Source organism: Theropithecus gelada, chromosome 9 (genome assembly GCF_003255815.1).
Source record: "Theropithecus gelada isolate Dixy chromosome 9, Tgel_1.0, whole genome shotgun sequence".
Taxonomy (NCBI): domain Eukaryota; kingdom Metazoa; phylum Chordata; class Mammalia; order Primates; family Cercopithecidae; genus Theropithecus; species Theropithecus gelada.
In genome coordinates, this window is record NC_037677.1 from 38,218,050 (window position 1) to 38,240,853 (window position 22,804).

Genomic DNA, 22,804 nt, shown 5'->3' on the forward strand with positions numbered 1-22,804 from the left:
AGAAAGGCACAGATAAAAATGACTCAAAGTACACTCAGAATTTTCAAGCCTGATTCCCACTCACAAAGGGCAGTGACTAAGAGCTGATGTAAAACGGAGCTTCTGTTCACAGATATACAATTGCTGAACAGTTGGGCCATTCATTTTTAAGTGTCTGACAGACAGTGAGTCCTCCCTTTCTCCCCTCTTCCCAATTCCTATAGTGCTTTGCACAAAGTAAAATGCACGTAGGTTTTTCCAGATATCTCCTCCTCAATTTTCTGTTCTGTCAGAGACACAGCTGCGCCATATTTGCAATAATGCAGCATGGAAAAAGCTATTAATCTGGCTCCATCTAGATGCACCACGTCTAACTGCAGGGCTGCCTGCAGCTTAATTACAGGAGTGGGTAGGAAGTAATGAAATTTTAAAAACACAGACCATGAAACACAAATATTAGGAATTAAAATTCTGGGAGAAACTAAGTAATAAGTAAAAAGCTTGCTGAAAACGAGGCACTGCAAATTTTGTACACATCATATCAATTAAACCACACAACAATCCTGCAAATTAGGAGGTGTTATCCTGATTTACCAGATGAAGAATCAGAGACAGAGAGTAAGCAGCTTGCTCAGATTACTAAAGTAGTAAGTGATAAAGCCTATTCTCTAAATTGGGGTGCATGTCCCCTAGGGCAGCGGCCTCCAACCTTTTTAGCACCAGGGATCAGTTTCTTGGAATACAATTTTTCCATGGACCAGAGGGTGGGGAATGTTGGGAAGATGAGGAAGGTTTCGGGATGAAGCTGTTCCACCTCAGATCATTAAGCATTAGTTAGAGTCTCACAAGGAACGGGCAACCTAGATCCCTCACATGCGCAGTTAACTATGGGGTTTGTTCTCCTATGAGAATCTAATGCCTTCATTCATCTGACAGGAGGTGAAGTTCAGGCAGTAATGCTCTCCTGCTGCTCACCTCCTGCCGTGTGGCCCAGTTCCTAGCAGGCCATGGACCAGACCGGTAGAGGTCTGCAGCCCCGGAGGGTTGGGGACCCCTGCCCTAGGAAATGCTCAAGATAATCCATCTTGGTGGATCAAAACAAATAATATAACTTTTAGTTATGTTTATTTATCACACCCTTTAAAATCTTTTGTTTATTGTGTATGCTTTACAATATACACAATATAGTAGTACAGTAGCACATGCATACAAATATATAAATACACATGTATTGCTTCTGCTGAGTAATCTTCCTTGATCTCTGCCTTTTTTTCTCAGCCTCATTCCTGAATCTTCTAACTTGAGTCTGTGCACCAGCTGATCGCCTCTAGTGCTAGATATCTACCCAGGAAAGCTGATTTGCATGGGCTACATTAATGAGCTCTCATGTCTTCTGGCTTTTGGTTGATTATAAATGAAGATGTGTAAGCTAAAAGGTCTGAAGACTACTGTTCTGTGCTCTTTCAAGACGCAGTAGAGTGTAGTTATTAGGAACATAGATTCTGGAACCAGGCTTCCTGCGTTCAACTCTCAGCCCCCGCCATGCTTTCGCTAAGAGACCATGGGCAACTTAACCTCTCTCTGCATGCCAGTTTTCTCTTCCGTAATATGGGAATTTAAAGAGTTCATACATAGAGTGCTTAGAACAATATCTGGCATGTAATAAGAGATATTAATCTAAGCCATTATCATCATAGTACATGGTTCTTCAAAGTAGTCATTCAGGACAATACCTATTCATACAACTACTGTCACAGATACCTCAAAATTCTTCTTTTGAAACTCTATCCTGGCCGGGCGCGGTGGCTCAAGCCTGTAATCCCAGCACTTTGGGAGGCCGAGACGGGCGGATCACGAGGTCAGGAGATCGAGACCATCCTGACTAACACGGTGAAACCCCGTCTCTACTAAAAATACAAAAAAAATTAGCCGGGCGAGGTGGCGGGCACCTGTAATCCCAGCTACTCGGGAGGCTGAGGCAGGAGAATGGCGTGAACCTGGGAGGCAGAGCTTGCAGTGAGCTGAGATCCGGCCACTGCACTCCAGCCTGGGCAACAGAGTGAGACTCCGTCTCAAAAAAAAAAAAAAAAAAAGAAAAAAAAAGAAACTCTATCCTGAGGAAGGAAAGTGCAAAATTTCTTCTCTGGCGTAATGAAATGTGCAGTAGACTGTACCTGCCATCTGTTTCTTGTTCATGAATAAAACTCCCTGGCTTTGGACCTGTGAGTCCTCAAATCATATATCCTAGAACTGCACTAAAAAAGTTTAGAAATCAAAGAGGTAATTAGAATCTGTTTTGTAAATATATATGTTTATGGGATTTCCCAGTGGAGTTTGTAGAGACACACCTGTTTATCTGATTCCACATAGAGAAATAAACAGCGACGGCAGCTGCACTGTAATGCAACTCAAAATTGCAAGCTTTGGACGTTTTGTTGAATGCTGTTGAGAAAGAAACAAATACAGCTAGGAAGCATAATCCATCAAACGTCTTCCTTGTTCATATAAGCCTCTATTTCTAGTTGACATACAATGCTCCAGAAATGAATAACAACTTGAATTAATAGAGGAAATTGCTAAGACTTGGGCATGTTGTCAGACGTGTCATGGCTTCTGTGTATCAACATGATTTCCTAAGGAGCAGAGGAATATTTGGCCGTGTATGAAGGGGACATCAAAAGCGTGCATGACCGTTAAGATATGTAAAATTATACCTGCCTTCTCCAACACGAGGGAGGTGGCTCCACAGGCTGAAACCATCTGACTGCGGGGATTGTGGCAGAGGTGTTTACTACTTACTGAATGTCCACGTTTCCCAGCCTCTCTGCAGTGCACAGAGGCACGTGACACTAAATCCAGCCAATGGGTTGTGAGAAGGAGAAACATGTTACTTGTGGCCTGAAACATTTCAGTTTATTTCTCTTTTTTTTTTTGAGACAGTTTTCTTCTTGTTGCCCAGGCTGGAGTGCAGTGGCGCCATCTCGGCTCACTGCAACCTCCGCCTCCCGAGTTCAAGTGATTCTCCTGCCTCAGCCTCCCAAGTAGCTGGGATTACAGGCACCCGCCACCACGCCCAGCTAGTTTTTTGTACTTTTAGTAGAGACAGGGTTTCACCATGTTGGCCAGGCTGGTCTTGAACTCCTGACCTCAGGCGATCCACCCACCTCAGCCTCCCAAAGTTCTGGGACTACAGGCATGAGCCACCGTGCACAGCCTTAAACATTTCATTTCTAACTTCCTCTCTCTCTTGCCCTGCTACAGCAACCAAAGAGGTCATGAGTTGTATATGGTGTTGCTACAAGGTAGTTGAACTTCCATATGTAGCCTGAGTCCCTGCTTGAGCAGCTAGAGCAGATCCTCCAATTGACTCACATTGGAAATGTAGCATTAGTGAGAAAGAAACTTCTTTGTGTCAAGCCACTGAGATTTGGGTGTTGTTTGAGCTGCAGCATAGCATGGGTTATGCTGACGAATACAGTGAGCTGCCTTTGCCTTATTAATAGCTGACACTGTTGAGTGCTCCATCATTCCAGGCACCAAGCTACAAGTTTTGCATGCATTACCTAATATTTCACAACCACCTTCTGAGATAGACGATAGCATTATGTTATATTTTATATATATAATATATGTATATTTATATATATATATAAAATCTAGGGCTACAGCATATATATATATATCAGTGGTCCACAACCTTTTTGACACCAGAGACCAGTTTTGTGGAAGACAAGTTTTCCACTGACCGGGGATGGGGGGTGAGGGGAGGGGTGGGGATGGTTTTGGGATGATTAAAGCACATTACATTCATTGTGCACTTTATTTCTATTATTATTACATTGTAATATATAATGAAATATACAAATGTATGTTGGCATACATTATGTTATATACAAATATACAACATAGTGTAGAATCAGTGGGAGCCCTGAGCTTGTTTTCCTGCAACTAGAGGGTTCCCATCTAGGGGTGATAAGAAACAATGACAGATCATCAGGCGTTAGATTCTCATAAGGAGCACACAACCTAGATCCCTCCCATGTGCAGTTCACAATAGGGTTCACACTCCTATGAGAAACTAATGCCACTACAGATCTGACAAGGGGGTGGAGCTTGGGTGGTGGGGAGTGGCTGTATATACAGATGAAGTTTCACTTGCTCTGCAACCCTGTTCCTAACAGGCCATGAACCAGTGCCAATTCATGGCCTGGGGTTGCAATATATATTATATAGCTCTGGATCATATATATCAATAGTATAGATGGCCAGGCACAGTGGCTCACGCCTGTAATCCCAGCAGTTTGGAAGGCTGAGGTGGGCAGATTGCTTGAGCTCAGAAGTTTAAGACCAGCCTGGGCAATGTGGCAAAACCCCATGGTGGGGGCAAGCCCTAGTGCAGGGGCTCAAGAGTCCCTTTACAGAGTTTTCTGGGGTTTTATTACCCTCTAGAGGTTTCCCATTGGTTACTTGGTGCCATTCCCAAGTAACCATTGGTACATTTCCCATTGGTTACTAAAGAGGCCTTGCAACCAATCAGAGGCTGAAGTGTAGTTACAAAGGTTACACCCTATTCAAGTATCTGATTGGTTGTGGAAAGCAACCAATCAGAGGCTAAAGTGAAGTTACAGCGTTATACTCCTATGCAAATGTCTGATTGGTTGCAAAAAGCAACTAATCAGAGATACTTTCAACTTTCCATCTGCCACGCAGAAAAAGGGGGTCGTGGTTGAAAAGGGAGTAGCCTCTGGTTCTTTTGTTACTTAGGTGTGGAAAGTTGGGGTTTTCCTTTTGATTTAGTTTTAGGAAGTCAGCATGAATTGGCCTTAGGTTTCCTGACTCCCAACGCTATTCTACTGCCTCAATTCTACAGTCACTTTCCAGTGTTGCAAGTATCTCAAGCCTGCTTTCACTATATAGACCCAGTCATTCCTCGAATATGTGCTTTCTTCTGGGGCTTCTGCTCACCAATTACCTGCTCAGCACCTCCAATTTGATGTTTTAGTGTGCTCAAGGATGAACTCATTATGCTCTTCTTGCCCCATTTACCTAACTCCAATGTCACCAGCTCTTTCTTCAGTGTTCCCCATCTCAGTAAATGGTGCCCCCCTCCTGCTATTTGCTTATGTTGGAAACCTTGGAGTAGGGCTGCATCAATATCTTCTGGGATGCTTAGCACCAAAATGTGCCTTACTGTATTTTGAAATTAAAAAAAATGACTGCGTATCATAAAGTAAATCTTTAAAAATTCCAATTTTCCCATAGTAACAATTATGATGCTCTAAAAATGAATATCAAATCCTTTTCAAAATAATTTAGGGCCCCATCTTTGCTGTTGTTCTAGAACTGTTTGGTAGTCCAGCACTGTCTAGGAGTCAATAGTCAGAAACCATTTCCTGTTGACTCTACAACCTAAAATATTTTCAAATCTTTCTACTCCTCTCTGGCACCAATGAACTGTACTCCCAGTCATCCTGACCACATATCTGAAATTCTGCAATAGCCTCTGAATCCTTCTCACTGCTCTAGTTTATTCTCTACATAGCATCCAGACCAGGCAGAATGATTTCAGGGACACACATAACTGATCCTGTTCTGTTGTTCTACTGCCTAAAACTTCTCAGTGGCTTCACAGTGCCTTTAGTATAAAATCTCAGATCCTTAATAGGACCAAGACCTTGCCACCTTGCTAGGAACCAGCCTCGCCTCTTGGTGTTCCTTTAAAGAGTCAAGCTCCTTACAAACCTCTATACACAATTTACTCTCTGCCAAGAGCTCTCTCCCCCTCCTGGCTTCTCTTTCCCCAGTTCTTAGATTTAATGTTCTTTCTTCAGATAAGCCTTTGTTAACCTTCTACACCAGGTCAATGCTTCTTGTTAAACACTTCCTTCGTAACCTCCAGATTGCTTTGTAAGTAAAGGATTATTTGTGTAACTAATAGTTTAATGTCCCCTCTTCATGTTAATGCAAACTTCCTGAGAAAGAGTTGGTAACACACACGAGTAATTCAGGGATCTCTGAATCCAGTTGTGTCTGATTTTAGAGCTCATGTCCACAACTACCAAGTGTACATAAATCTGCTCATCCTGGAAGATGGCTTTTTGCTTCTTTATTTCATGATAGCCAAATGTTGATGCACGGGAAGCCCTGCATCATATAACATCGCTGAGCAAATTCTACAGCAATGATGTTGTGCTGCTGGTGAACCCCTTTGGGCATGTTGTGAGTAGTGGACCACATACACCTCAGCTTTTACTTTCTGTTGACTACAGGCTGGACTAGCTGCGCTAGACTCCAGATCTCTTATTGTATAATCTCCACATGCTTAAACAGGGGTGACATTAACCACTTTACAGGGTTGTAATAGTACTCATTTGGTCAATAAATACGTAATGAGCATTCAATATAGGCCAGACCTTGGTTTAGATGCTGGGGATGCCTTTAGCAGAGTGCTTATCTCCTTTAATGTTTCAGCTGGTCACTATTACAAGTAGTGTCATAATTATGTGTCGATGTTTGCTTATGTCACGGGGTATGAGATTTGTGACGTCTGCCACTCATGGCAGGGTCCCTGCGGCGCCTGGACCTCCAGCGGCACGAGGGCGTTGACTCCAGGGCATCACTGCGCGGCGTGGCCGCCTCTCTGCTCCAGGCCGCCAGAGGGCGCGTAGTCTCTACCGCCCCTCCGCTGTGCCTGAGTCTACCCGTTACTAGCCGTTACCGGCCTCCGTTCACCTCCCCAACGGCGCCTGCCCCGCCTTGCATTCCCAAGCTCCGCCCCCATTGCCCCTAGCGGCTGTTTGTTGACTTCCGGGCGCGTGGTTGTCCGTTGATCCACGGAGTTTCGCCATGCGGAACTGGGGGGCTTTTGCGGCCCGCGTCGGGGCGGAGTAGCTGCCTTAGCCCCGACCAAACCGTCCTCTACAGCTTCCTGGCCCAGGCGCAGGCTGCCCGTACCGCCCTTGGCATGAAGGAGCCCGAAGAGCCGTTGCCCGGTGAGTCGCGCCCGCGCCGATGGCGGAAGGCCGGGAGGGAGGGTCCGCGGGCGGGCGGGCCCCGCCTCCGGATCGGCCCTGTGAGGGGACAGGCCCGAGGCTTGGCGGCCGGACTGGGGCGGGATCGCTGGTTGCGCTCCCACGAATGACTGAGGGCAGAGGACCGCACGGGAAGAACAGGATGGAGGAGAACGGGAAAGAGGGTGCCTGACTTTCTTATGTTTTTAAAATAAGCTTTTGATGAGATTCTTGAAGGCGGGACACCTTTTTTTTTTTTTTTTTGAGACGGAGTTTCGCTCTTGTTGCCAGGCTGGAGTGCAATGGCGCGATCTCGGCTCACCGCAACCTCCACCTCCCGGGTTCAAGCGATTCTCCTGCCTCAGCCTCCGAGTAGCTGGGATTACAGGCATGCGCCACCACGCCTGGCTAATTTTGTATTTTTAGTAAAGACGGGGTTTCTGTATGTTGGTCAGGCTGGTCTCGAACTCCTGACCTTAGGTGATCAGCCCGCCTCAGCCTTCCAAAGTGCTGGGATTACAGGTGTGAGCCACCGCGCCCGGCCAGGCAGGGACACTTTTTACCTATCTGTAAACTCCCCAAAGTGCAGACTCCAGACTTGTGCACTTTGGAGGGCCTGAGCTCCCGGTTATGTATTGAATGCGATAAAGAGTGAGTGATCAGGGTTGTGGGGTAAAAGGGGATACAGGAAATAAATTGGAAAAGAGGAAGAAGAGGGACCCTTTAGCGAGTGTTTTTTAGCCTTTTTTTTCTGAGCTCTATAGTTAGAAATACTTTTGACATTGTGACCCGATACCCCATACGTACCGTGTAACAGAAATAGATGTCTCGTGATGCAGTCCTTGTTCTAACCACTTAGATTCCGCACACAGCTTTTTGATAATGCATTCTTTTAAAATGCTGATCGTGATCCACTGAATTGATTTTCTGACCCACTAATAGGTCACGACCATGTTGAAAAAACACTGGGTTTGAGCAGAATTATACCCTCACTGAAATATGTATGTTTTCTTCCATGCTCCTGGCCGGAACTTAGATTCCTGTCCTGCAGTTCACAATTTAGTGAGACATACAGGAAGGTGAACAAAATGACCATACAAATTGACAGTAGATGTTACAGGGCCACAGCAGAGCCACCAAACCTTGGCTTGGGATGAGGGTATCAGGGAAGCCAGGGGAGCCAGGACAAAACAGTTAAAATGTTAAAATAATTCATTCTGGGGAAACTCAGAGTCTGTTCTAGATCCTAGTCGAACTGAGATGCCTCACAATGGTTCTCAAAAAGTTGTCCACAGTGGCTAGTCTCTTGCATATTAATATTTATTATTAATACTTATATTCGCCATGTTTTCCTTTCTGGTACAAATTAGTTTATGTGTGATCACCCACCTTGGGATTTCCCCAGAAGCTGGACCTGGCCTACTATTTGGTGTATGTGTGTGTTTAAATGGTTTTTGGGAACTGCTAATTAGTCTCTCTTCAAAATGATCCTGTGTCACAACAGTTTGTGAATACTACTCAAATCAGGTAATGACTTGATGTAAGAATGTTAAATCTCAACATCCCCGTGTACTCCCCTCCCAATCTCCTAGGACCGTGGCATTTTGTGATGTTGTTTTGGGGGGAAAGATAAACCATCCTTTCCCATGTACTGTTTCTGGAAAGAGAAAAAGACATCTCTATGACTGACTGTAGTGCATGAGTAAGATGAGAATTAGAAACTTCCTGAGTAGCTGTGTTGAGAGGATCTTTTCATTTTATACTGGATCCCTAAACATTCTGAATTCTCAGAAATCAGGAAAAGCTGAAGTGCTCTTTTGCTGACGACTTGGGTAACCTGTCTTTTATATTAACAATGTCGAAAGTTATATTTGACTACCTACTCACCATTATGATGAATTCCTAAACAAAACATTGAACAGTTACGAATATACATGTGTGTAAGGGGGACCCTTTCTGTGTGAAAAGTAGAACACACAATGGCTACTTTGTGCTAGGCAGTATGGGTAGTGCAGTTTATACCCTCTGTAACCTTAGAAAATAGTTGGAAAAAAACAACATTTGGGGTAACAAATGGTGAACTCTGTGTTTCAACACAGAAAAGCAGTGACTTTTTTTTTTTTTTTTTTTTCTGGAGACGGAGTCTCACTCTATCGCCCAGGCTGGAGTGCAATGACGCTATCTTGGCTCACTGCAACCTCTGCCCCTGGGGTTCGTGCAATTGTCCTGCCTCAGCCCCCGAAGTAGCTGGGATTACAGCTGGGATTACAGGTGCCCACCACCATACCCGGCTAATTTTTGCATTTTTAGTCAAGACGGGGTTTCACCACGTTGGCCAGGCTGGTCTCAAACTGCTGACCTCGAGTGATCCACCCGCCTAGGCCTCCCAAAGTGCTGGGATTACAGGCGTGAGCCACTACACCTGGCCAACATTTTTAAAGTATAGCTTTTTATTGCTTTGTGAGGACCTGATCTTACATATTATGCTACCTACCAAGCTCTCTAATCAAACTGTTACACAAATCTTGCTGAGATTTGTAATTTTGCTGATTTGTGTAACAGTTTAACTAGAGAGATTGCTAGGTAGCACAATTATTTGCCATATAAATTCTACAAATCACATAGTTCAGAGAAGCCAGTGATCATTTCCAACTCTTATGGTAGAGGAAGAGTTTACAGAGGCAGCTATGAGCTACCACTTTGAGGATGCTAGGCCCTGAGCTAAGTTTTTTATTCATGTCATCTCATTTAATCCTTACAACAACCTTTGAATACCTAGTTGCCTTTAAAGCCTGTTTTTTTTTTTTTTTTTTTCTAGCTGCTTTCCCTTGGTTCAAATGAAAGAGATAGTGGTGGAGTAATTTGTTTCTCTCTGTGCTGTCTCTGGTTTTATGGGTATTCATTGGGATTACCAACAGAGAAAGTAAGAGTTTACCATTTTGTCCAGTTGTCGTGGTTCACGCCTGTAATCCCAGCACTTTGGGAGGCCGAGGCAGGAACCCAGGAGTTTGAGACCTGAGCCTAACTAAGCCCAGGAGTTTGAGACCAGCCTGGGCAACATGCTAAAACCCCATCTGTGCAAAAATTACAAAATTTAGCTGGACATGGTGGCACACGCCTATAGTCCTAGCTACTCTGGAGGCTGAGGTGGGAGGATTGCTTGGGCCCAGGAGGTCAAGGCGGCAGTTAGCCGTGATTGGGCCACTGCGCTTCAACCTGGGTGACAGAGTGAGACCCTGTCTCAACAAAAATAAAAAGAGTTCACCATTTGGGCTAACGTCGTTTCCCTTGCATAAGAACGCTGGAGGTTCCTTGGAAAAACTGGACCAGAGAAAATCCAAATTGACTGATAGAGACTCTCCCCATAGATATCCTGATGAAGTTAATGAGGAAGCTAAGTACTGTCCTGTTTTTGTGTTTCGAGAAAAGCTCTCAGTCAGAGGCCAGACCATGAGGTGTTAACCAGAGCAAGACTAGCACAAATTGTACCATTTCATTCCAGGGAATAGACATCTACTTGGTGACAGCAGAACTATTAGTAATAGATGACTGCCTTCCTTGTGATAGTGTATTTCTTACTTTGTGCCAGTATATGAGTAATACATGTTCAATCTAGTAGATTTCAGAGGTAAAACTATAATGGAGTCTGAGGAATAAGAAAGACTGAATTAAGGTGGAAGAAGGAAGGCTTAAACATTGCCAGAGTGGGGGCAAAGCTGTCATGAAACAAGAGGTTTGTATGGATAAATTACTGAAAAGATATTTAAATAACAGGCAACATAGTAAAAGTTATAAAATAGAGACCATCTTATATTTGCAGATTCGGGTGCTGTGTTTACATTTGGGAAAAGTAAATTTGCTGAAAATAATCCCAGTAAATTCTGGTTTAAAAATGATGTCCCTGTACATCTTTCATGTGGAGATGAACATACTGCTGTTGTTACCGGTTAGTATTACAATCCTGAATGAGGACAGTAATACTTAGAAAATTCTAAATATAATGTTATAGATACGCTGCTGTGTTTTAAACATGTTGAAAATATATCATAAGTGTTGTTTTTTACTTTGCCAGAGAATTCTTCACAAAATAAGTCATCAGGAGTGTCTTTTAAATTTTAAGTTTCTTTAGTATATTTAAGTATGATTTTCTATACACACAACTTTCTTGAAATGAATCTATTTCAATATAATTAAAAAACTGTTACTGTATAATTTTAGAAACTCTTTCCCACCTAATAGAATCTGGTTATACATAGATGAACAAGGTAACTTGTTTCAACACAGAAAAGCAGTGACATTTAAAAAGTATAGCTTTTTATTGCTTTGTGATGACTCATCTTACATTGTGTGAAAAATGCTTCAGTTGATTATTTCTTTTTCCGTCCCACCAGGAAATAATAAACTTTACGTGTTTGGTAGTAACAACTGGGGTCAGTTAGGATTGGGATCAAAGGCAGCCATCACCAAGCCAACATGTGTCAAAGGTTTGAGATCTTTTTACCTTTTCACAAACTGTATAAAGTGTTTTTATGTTGACTGTGTAGTTCTTTAATGTCATAAATAATAAAGCCTTTAGTTGTTTATTTTCTGACATTTGCTTGAATATTATTAGCATTTAACTTATCTTTTATATGATATTCAGAACTGCTTTTGTATGTTAGGGTCTAAAAATCAGATTGATTTTAAGTCCAGGCACCACAAAGGAAGTAATGATTTTACAGTATTGCATTTGAACATCCCCCCTCCTTTTTTTTTTTTTTTTTTTTTTGCTTGTTTGTAAAACTACTTACATATTACTGTTATTGTATATACAGAGAACAAACGTATGTTAGAATTTTGAGCTTTTCTCATTTAATAGAGTTGTGGACATTATGCTTCTATTTAGTTGCTGGTTTTATAAAACATACTTATCCGCTTTATATAGTCACTAGGTGAAGTAAACAAAACATCGAGACTAGGGATTGATTAGTACTAGTGTAAAAGAACAACAGGACAAAATATTTGAAATCAGGAGTGTTCCAGAAAATGTTAGATATATAATACCCTTACAAAGCTTTCTGGATGTTATATGCAAAACCTCTGTTTGGGTATAACCTGTGAACATCAGCTAAACTTGAAAGGATGATGGAGATTCCTTGAGATGTAGTAAGAGCAGTATTTTTTATCTTCCTGGCTAAATTTTAATTTCAGCTCAAAATATCAGTGTAGCTTGTCATATTCATGCTGTTTATGGGAATTGTTATGGAACTTTTAAAGTATTCCATGTGTTCAAAAAGTATTTATTGAGCACAGTCTAAGCACTTGGGGATATTCACAGTGACCATGACCCTTACTCTCAAATATCTTATCTAATAGAGAAGCTAACAGAATTGTTTAGACTATGGGATCCTTGAGACCAGGAATTCTATCTTAGTCATCTTTTTGCAGCCCCTATGCCAAGCACTTAGGAGATGTTCTTTAAATGTTTTTTGAATATGTAGATGAATGAATGAACAACTTTGATTCATAGGTGTATACCTATCAATATTGGTCTTTCAGTTTTTCATTGAATGTGGTAGAAGGTGAGCTTGATAACGGTGATGGCAGGTTAGGTAAGGGATCAGATTGGTGAGGAGGAAGCATAATAGAATACAGTGAGTCTCAGCACATATTAACTACCTGTGAAGTTGTTTTTTTTTTTTTTTTTGAGACAGGGTCTCGCTCTGTTGCCCAAGCTGGAGTGCAGTGGCGTGATCTCTGATTACTGCAGCCTCAACCTCCTGGGCTCCAGCCATCCTCCCACCTCAGCACCCCCTCTCCGAATAGCTGAAACTACAGGCATGCACCACCACACCCAGCTAATTTTTGTGTTTTTTTTTGTAGAGATGGGGTTTCACCGTGTTGCTCAGGCTGGTCTGGAACTCCTGAGCTCAAGCCATCCGCCCGTCTCAGCTTCCCAAAGTGCTGGGATAATAGGTGTGAGCCCCCGCACCTGGCCTACCTGTGGAGTTTAAAAATATACATATATAGATGTCTAGCCCCTACTTTAGACCCACTGACTCAGATTCCCTAGGGATGGGGCTAAGATATCTATATTGTATTCAAGCTCCACTGGTTATGATGGTACACAACCAGTTCTGAAAACCTCTGGTTTGCTAGTTAAGAACATTGACTTTGGAATCAGACAAGCCTGCTATTAAATCTCGGTTCTATCATTTAGTTACCATTTGTCCTGGACTACTGTTCATTTTCATTGCTGTAAAATAATTGTCCCATTTTTAAATATTTTTAGCTCTAAAACCTGAAAAGGTGAAATTAGCTGCCTGTGGAAGGAACCACACCCTGGTGTCAACAGGTATAGTGCTCAACCTGTATGATTTCCTGCCTGACTTTGAGAACTGAGGTCTCATTCCAGTAACGTGGTTTTGTAAAATTAATAGAGATTATACTTTGGCAACAGTAAAATTAGGGTTTTTGAAAATGTCAATGGCTAGTACACATTTGCCTTTGCAAATATACACATAAATGTCAAATGGCTGAAGAAAAAACTTCTTTTCTTGGATTATATCATGGGACAGCATCTCCTAACCTGTGTGTCCACCTTAGGGGCTGGTTATTCCTGTTCTTGCTCTTCTAGAACTCTTCCTTACTAAGGTTGAGTGGAAGGCACCCGGAAGGCTGTTGATGTGAGCGAGCACAATTCCCATCAAAACCCATACCAGCTTTTGTGTGTGTATGTGTGTTTGTAGAAATTAACAAAGTGCTTCTAAAATTTATATGGAAAACAATTGACATAGAAGAGCCAAAACAATTTTGAAAAATAACAAAATTAGAGGACTGGCACTACCTGATTTCAAGACTCACTGTAAAGCTGCCGTAATCAAGACGGTGTGGTATTGGCAAAAAGATAGACAAAGATTAATGGAACAGAATAGAGTCTGCAAGTAGACCCGTATATATATGCCCACTTGATTTTTGGCAGAGATGCGAAATTCAATAGAGAAAGAGTAGTATCTTCAGCAAATGCTGCAGTAACAACTAGACCTCCAGGACCTGACCACTGAGCAGTTCTTCCTACCACCTTCCCCCTGCCCCTGCCCCGTGCCCCCAACCACTTATTCTGTCTTCTGGATGTTTTCACTGTGTCAGCTGCTCTCCACCTCTCCATACCTTTCCCTTTCTGAAGTGTCTTTTCTCTTTCTCTTAGGCTTTTCGGATTATCTTTTGAGATCCCATTAAGTGTTACTTCTTCCATGGAACATTTTGTGACTGTTCAACTTTGTGTTCATTTATTTGTTTGAATTATTTCAATCTCACCAACTCTGGTTTGCTCCATGTGTGTTAAATTGTGCACTCCAATTTCTTGTGACCTTGTATGTATTTTCCATTTGAAAGCTAATCTTGTTTCCCCAATTAGGTTTCCTCTTTTCTTAAAAACAAAAAATAAAAATAACAATAATTTTAAAATTTTTACTAACTCAGGCTGATTCTGCCCTCATTTCACCCTATAATTTAGCAAGGCTTTAACTTCGTGTATATGTTTATGACGTAGCTAACTAATTATGTGTTAAAAATCTTCATTAATTTACAACTTACTGGAAATGTGTATAATCTAGGCATGATGTACTTTTTATTTAATTAACAGAGTAATTAACAAACATTTTTACGTACTTTAAATGAGCCAAATGCTGTTCTAAGAATTTTACAAATCTCAGCTAATTCAGTCTTCATAACAACTCTTATGAAGTAGGTACTATTATTATTCCCATTTTATAGATGAGGAAAATGAGGCACACAGAGGTTATGGCTTGCCCAAGGTCCCACAGCTTTGGTAAGTGGTAAGCCAGAATTTGCACCCAAGCAGTCTGGCTCTGGAGTCTTTCCTCCTAAACAGAGTGCTATAGTGACTTCTTATTTAGCTAGGAAGTTAAAATGAATACAACATAGAATTATCATGTTTCTAATTAGATTCTTCTTGGATTTGCCTCGTTTTACTTATTTATACTATATCTTAGCTTTAATGGGTACAGAAGTTAAAATTAATGGACACATCTCTTTTAAAATAGATTTGCATTTTAAACTAGTTTGGAAGTTACTTTCCTTGTTTTTACTCTGAATTAATAAAGTACTATATTAGCAAGAAATACGTTCCATTCATTCTGTTCATTTCAGTTGCAAGGTTACATTCTAGATTGATTTCTAACATCTCACAAAAATATGGGACCTTGCTTGTTTTGCTGTATTTTGACGATGAAATGAAGTTGTCTCCCAAATAATAGGATAATGATAGCTTTCAACTTTCTTCACTGTTAAAAGAGGAAATCGCTGCTATACACTGACCTGTCTCATAAAAAGGGGGACTCTATAGTCTGTTGATGTTTTCTTTTCCATGTGCAGAAGGAGGCAATGTATATGCAACTGGTGGAAATGATGAAGGACAGCTGGGGCTGGGTGACACTGAAGAAAGAAACACTTTTCATGTAATTAGCTTTTTTACATCGGAGCATAAGATTAAACAGCTCTCTGCTGGATCTGATACTTCAGCTGCCCTAACTGGTGAGGCTTGTTTCTTTTTCAGTCTGGGACACATTCCTTTCCTGTAGATCAATATATGCCAACTCAGTAAACTGAAGGGAGCATTGCTGTTTAGTTTTCTTTCATTGACTATCTATGTGTTTTCAGAAAACATTTAAAATATAACTTTAAATCTTGACATACTGCAATTTTATGCTTATTTATGCTTATTTTATGCTTATTTGTGCTTATTTAAATATACATTTAGAAAGTAATTGGCAAATAAGCTCTAAGCTATGCTCTCCATCTACTCCTTTAGATATTCTTAAATATTATTTTCATTGTGTGCTCTTAAAGTTCTACTTACAGTTTTAGCAGAAGTTGCTATCAGAAACATCCACAGAAATCTATTGCAGCATATGGTGTTAAAATGTGATTTGTAACAGTCATTGTACCTCTCTGCCCTCCCTACCAAAAGCCCATATGAGACAGTTCTTTAAAATTTGGAGCCAAGATCAGCTTGATCTCACTGAAGCTGCTGGTTAGCTGCTTTGTTTCAAGCAGGAGACTATGTAACATCCGGTGTTACTCTATCAGGAAAGTCAGAGTTGTATCTGAAGCTCTATCCTTTGGATTTTGTCAGCCCTTAAGTTAGCATTTTGACATCCTTTCAGTTGTTATTTTCATTTATTTGTTTTGCATTACTAAACCACTTCAAAATCTAAATTATTTAAAATATATGAATAAATCTTGAGAATTCCTTTCTAAAATATTTTTCCTAGATTTTTTCTGACATCAAAACCCTTATCAGAAATTATATAAGTTACCTATTTTTGAGATGTTTTACATGATATTGTATCTTCATCCTCTAAGGCTAGCTTCTGTGTTTTCAGGTTTAAATTGTAAGGAAAAAAATATGCAGTGGAATACATTTCTTCTCTTCTTTTTTCCAAAACATCATTTGCACAGCGCTCTCAAGAGCAAGGTCTTCCAGGCTTTTTTGACCTGCAGGTGTCTGATGTGACCTGTGCTGTCTTTCAGTTCAGTTGCAGGTAGACTGCTTGGAAGGAGGAGAACATTTCTGTTTAGAGACATTAGAATGGGAAAGGGTGATTGTAGGAAAGGGCATTCTGTCTTTGCTATTGAGATAAAAATATGGCCAGGACTAAAGTGATTTACAATCAGGCTGTTCTGTGTTCTTTATCATTATAGAAGTATTTCACAATATAAATTGAACTCTTAAGTAGCTAACTGGTGTAAATGTCTTAGTAGTACTTTATTGTTAAGATACATAATTTTTATGAACTATAAAATAAATGGTCTTTTGGAAGTATAATAGCTTCAGAGCCTGACTACCTTTTAAAACCTTTTCTCCCCCTTGTATTTTTCTTTGTAGAGGATGGAAGACTTTTTATGTGGGGTGACAATTGCCAAGGGCAAATTGGTTTAAAAAATGTAACTAATGTCTGTGTCCCTCATCAAGTGACCATTGGAAAACCTGTCTCCTGGATCTCTTGTGGATATTACCATTCAGCTTTTGTAACAAGTAAGACACATTTTGAAGTCATCATGTTATCTCCCACTTCTGTGTTATTAAATTAATAATGAAATGATGTAACATATTCTCTGGTTCTATAGAAATAATGCCATGGTTGTTCACGTAATGAAATTGTTTTGGTCTGTTTTAGGTCACAGTATTTCCCCATTTATATAATAAGAGTTCATAATTTCAAACTGTGTCTGACATGATCACTTTTTAGGTGAATATAGAGAGCTCAGCATGGGATATGGTTTCCTTTGGGAGGACTTTCTCAGCATTCCCAACTTCTCCCTTTCCTGGACCTACTGGCAACCTTTTCTATCTTAGTTAAAATATTTGAAATGTTGGGCTCTAGCTGTTATAGTCTATATCTACACTAGTAATAACAGAGGAAGTGTGATTATGACTTTGCATCTAATTGATGGGATTTTTTAATAGTAAAAATACCTAGAGGAAATAGTTTATGGACCCTCTTAGACAAATCTTTAAAGATTTATTTTATGCATTTACTCTTTATTTCATGTACCACAGACTCAGGGTTAGAAAGTGGTAATTCACCCATCTCAGTGCCCCCCAAAGTTACCAATGAATTGGCAGCAGCATGATACCAAGAGAGAGTAAACCTGACTTTGTCAGTATTTTTCACCACTGCATCCCTGGTGTCTTGAACAAACTGATAATCAATAAATATTATTGAATGAAGGAGAAAGTGAATGAATGATGAATTGATTGCATTCCTTGGGGCAACAGTACCTACCAACTTATTGGCAACTTTTGGCTCCTGGGGTTGGTATAGTCTGTACTTGCTTTGTTCATGAAACAAAAAACAGGAAACAAAAACACAAATGGGAAAAAAAGGCAGCCAAATGATAAAAATACCAAGCAAAAGCATTGTTTTGTATTTGGACTTTAAGAAAACTGCCAGAATGAATTGTGTGAATGAACTCTGCATTAGCCATTAGGTGAACAAGTGGAATAGTTCATCTTAACCAACAGGCATTACATTGAGCTTTTTTTTTTTTTTTTGGTGTGTTTTTATGCTTTTTAAAAAAATTAAAACCCAGCTTTATTGAGATATAATTCACATACCCTACAATTCACCCATTTAAGGTAGATGATGGAATGTTTTTTAACATATTCACAGGTTTGTACATAAAATGAACTTTTATACCGAGTATTTTGCTGAGATTCATTTACATCAGCTGATATGAACTGTCAGTAATTTTCACACTAGCCATTATTTTATGACTTTAATCACTTAAAGCAACTTTTTACAAATTTTGGAAATAATTCATGTATAAGGGGTTTTACTTAATATGTATTTCATGATAGATGAAAGTGTTACATAGAAAAGCATTTTTTTCTCTTTGTTGAATTTGTAGATCAGAAAAAGCAGATTCTTTATTTTTAATTTTTAGTATTTGTGGGTACATAATATATATATATATATAGTGGGTACATTATATATATATATGTAGTGGGTACATTTTATGTATATATATATGGAATACCTGAGATTTTTTATACAGGCATGTGATGGGTAATAATCACGTCGTGGCGAATGGGGTATCCATCCCCTCAAGCATTTACCCATTGTGTTACAAACAATCCAATGATACTCTCTTAGTTATTTTAAGATGTACAATTATTTTGATTGTAATCATCCTGTTGTGCTGTCAGATACTAGATATTATTATTTCTAATTTTTGGACCCATTAACATACCCTCCTACACACACCCCACTCCCCTTTCTAGCCTTTGGTAACAATCCTTCTACTCTTTATTTCCATGAGTTTGTTTTGATTTTTACATCCCACAAATAAGTGAGAACATGCAGTATATGTCTTTCTGTGCCTGTTTTATTTCATTTAACATAATGACTTCCAGTTCCATCCATGTCATTGCAAATGACTGGATCTCATTCTTTTTCATGGCTGAATAGTACTCTATGGTGGATAAGTACCACATTTTTTCTTTTTTTTTGAGACAGAGTCTTGCTCTTTTGCCCAGGTTGGAGTACAGTAGCGCAATCTCAGCTCACTGTATCCTCCGCCTCCCGAGTTCAAGTGATTCTCCTGCCTCAGCCTCCTGAGTAGCTCGTATTACAGGCGCCAATCATCATGCCCAGCTAATTTTTTTGTATTTTTAGTAGCAACAGGGTTTCACCATGTTGGTCAGTCTGGTCTTGAACTCCTGACCTCAGGTGATCCGCCCACCTTGGCCCCCCAAAGTGCTGGGATTACAGGTCTGAGCCACCGCGTCCAGCTCCACGTTTTCTTTATTCAGTCATCTGTTGATGAACACTTAGGTTGCTTCCAAATCTTGGCTATTGTGAACAGTGCTGCAACAAACATGGGAGTGCAGATATCTCTTTGATATACCAGTTTCTGTTCTTTGGGTATATACCCGGCAGTGGGATTGCTGGATCATATGGTAGCTCTGTTTTTAGTTTTTTGAGGAACCTCCAAACAGAATAGTGTATTTCCTAATAAAAATGCAGAACATATTACTAAGATAGTTATGTTTAAGACTTCCTACAGATTTTTCACCTACTAGTATGTTTAAATGCTCATGTTCGTATTTTAAATTCGTGTTCTCAATTCAAGTTCATATTATAAATTATATAAAATATTCAATTTTTAGATGTTATAGGTAAAATCTATGGAGTTTTCAGGTATTATCCCTGATTTCTGTGTCTTTTCATCTGATATGTTAATGGTTGGGTCTGAGCATTTCAACCAATGATTCACTGATTTAGGTGTAGTACAATAGAGGATATAAGCAAATGAGTTGGGGTCATGGGAACTGGGGGCAGGAATTTGTGGAGCAATCTTCAGAGACTGGAGAATAGAGACTTGGCAGTGTGCTTAAGATCAGAATCCTGGGGAAGGTAGCTATCAGAGCCAGGTAGATAGTTTGAAGAATCCAGATTTTATAAAAATTAATAGACCTAAGTGAAGTAGATATAATTGATATGAAATGACCTATTTGTTCTTCATGATAAATGTTATTTTATTTTTTATATATAAATAAGAAAAAGACCTTGAAATTAAATAAAACATTTTATATGGATTAAAAGCACTCACCTTCCCCTTTAAGGAAGGTCCTACTGATAAGCTACAGGAAAATATCTTCTTACCCTTTATAGCAAGCTCGTCCAACCTGCAGCCCAGGATGGCTTTGAATGTGGCCCAACACAAATCGTAACCCTTCTTAAAACATGAGATTTATGCACAGACCTTTTCTTTTTTTAGCTCATCAGCTATCGTTAGTGTTAGTGTATTTAATATGTGGCCGAAGACAATTCTTCCAGTGTGGTCCAGGGAAGCCAAAAGATTGGACACCCCTGCTTTATAGGTAAAACATTTTAGTTTAAAAAGTTGACACTGTGAGAAACCTCAGCAATTTACTATGTAAAAGTCATTTTAAATGCTATTTCTTACAATACCAAGTTGATTAAAATGTAGTACCTGCCCTTCTGGAGTTTACAGTCAAACTATAGGATGTATAGTTTTCCACGTACAAAGCATTTTCAAGTACAAATAGATTTCATTTAATCTCCCAACCACTCTGAGAGAGAGGTGGTGGTATCTCTGATTCCGTATATGCAGGCAGGATTCGAACACAGTTTTATTCAAGGTGATGCTGCAATTGAGTTGCAGAATCAGAATTTGAACTCCAGTCTTCCAGCTCTAAAAGCCAGAACAAGTTCTACTGACATGCAGTTTCTCTCCATGTACAAGAGGAAGAGGAGGATGTGGTAGCAGCTACTAATGACCAGGCACTGATTGTGTTCTAAGTGCCTTTGAATGCATTAATTCAGTTATTCCTACGAAACAACCCTATCACATAGGCACTTTTATCCCCATGTTACAGGCCTAGCGATTGAACAACTTGCTCAGTATGATTGAGTAAGTGGCAGAATCCAGATGCAAACAAGGCAGTCTGACTCGGTAGCACATACTTTTCACTACTGTGCTAGACCAATAACTGCAATATACAGCAGACCATGATTGGTAACATAAGACATTTGATAGCAGAGTCTTACGTGAGATCAAGAAAGAAAAAATATTATTTCTTGTTAAGGACATCAGGACATATTTCAGAGAAAGGGTGGTATTTGAGATTAACCATGAAAGATGGAAGCAACTCTGAGAGAGACAGAGATGAGGGAAGAACAATCCAGGCAGAGACAAAAACATGTGCAGAGATAAAGAGACAGAAAACTAAATCATGTATTTGGGGATTATTGCATAGTTGAGTTTGTTTAGAGGTTGTTTGTTTAGAGGTTAGGGATCATGGATCCTAAAGGAATGTGAACCCCTAAAATGATATGCTAAAATTGGTAGGTGCATTTTTTTTTTTTTTTTTTTTTGAGCCAGGTCTCAGTCTGTTGCCCAGGCTGGAGTGCAGTGGCATAATCACGGCTCACTGTAGCCTAGACCTTCTGGGCTCGAGTGATCCTCCCACCTCATTCCCCTGAGTAGCTGGGACAAAGATGCATACCACCACACCCGGCTAATTTTTGTATTCTTTGTAGAGACATGGGTTTCACCATGTTGCCCAGGCTGGTCTCAAACTCTTAGACTCAAGCCATCTGCCAGCCTCGGCCTCCCAAAGTGCTGGGATTACAGGTGTGAGCCATCACACCCTGCTGGGATGTGTACTTTTTTTTATAGAGCTGTCATCAAATTCTCAAGGGAGGATGTGACCCAAAAGAGAGTCACCAGCTTGGGAGTAGATAGAAATATGACTGGTTAGTAGTCCGGGGACCTAATATGGAAGGTCTCTTGTAACAGTCTGCAGTTTATACTTGATACATGTATTTTTTTTTTTATTTGGAAGTGTCATAATTAGAGCCTTGTTTTTGGAAGATATATCTGATATTGTGTGGATATGTTAGACTAGAGGTAGGAAAGACATTTGAGAAACTTGATCCAGGTGAAAATTCATGTTAAGGTGTAAAGGGAATCAGGAATCTATAGACAGAAATGGAGAGAGACTCATCAGGACTTAGGAACCAGTTTCTATGGGAGGCAACAAGCATGGGAGAATGGAAGGGTGCTAACTTACTGGACACCACTTTTGTGTCAGTGTTTGCTAAATACTTCATAGAAAACTGTGGTCCATAAAACTTCATTTTCTGTGCAGATCAATTCAGAAAATCAATATAGCTGTGTTTACAGTATTTGAGCAAGTTTCAAGTGGTGCATATCTTGTGCATTGGCTGTCCCACACCTTCCCGAAGTTCCGTGATTTTCTAGAAGGACTCACAGTCTTCAATAGCAGATTATAGTTATGAATAAGATTTATTACAGCAAAGGATACAAAGCAAAAAGAAAAAGTGGGGAAAAGATAAGCATCTACAGTGGAGTCCAGAGAAGTCGTGCTTGGACTTCCTAGTACTTTCTCTTAGGAAACCACACAGGGCATGTTTTCTTTTTAGCAGTGAACTACAGGGACATGTGTGGAATGTCTCTGCCCAGGGAAACCCATTCTGGTGCTTCCAGGGGATTTAGCAGGCTGGTCATAGAGGCACCACCTGCTAGCAACTGGCCACAGCAGCTGAAACTCAGGACCCTCAATAATGAAGCCAGGTGCGCATCATCAATGTTAATGTTTGTGCAAGCAGCCCTGAGAAACCTAATCTGGCATAGTTCATTGCTCTGGTATATATAACAAAGTCATTAATCATTCATCTAAAGAACACTCCAGGGGCCACCTTCTCAGGGGTTGGGCAAGGATCAATCATGGTTCTCTCAGAGACTTACAAAGAATAAGC

The 22,804-nt window shown here is 40.2% G+C and overlaps 1 protein-coding gene across 1 annotated transcript in view; it reads left to right on the plus strand.

The window, feature by feature from the left end:
* The first annotated feature begins 6,793 nt into the window (after positions 1–6,793).
* LOC112631008 (X-linked retinitis pigmentosa GTPase regulator-like) overlaps positions 6,794–22,804 on the plus strand; it is a 61,366-nt gene continuing 45,355 nt past the window's right edge. Inside the window, 6 exon segments of the mRNA XM_025395522.1 lie at positions 6,794–6,971; positions 10,810–10,935; positions 11,381–11,473; positions 13,261–13,323; positions 15,366–15,524; positions 16,879–17,028. Coding sequence (XP_025251307.1) covers positions 6,944–6,971; positions 10,810–10,935; positions 11,381–11,473; positions 13,261–13,323; positions 15,366–15,524; positions 16,879–17,028 — 619 coding nt within the window. The 5' untranslated portion in view covers positions 6,794–6,943.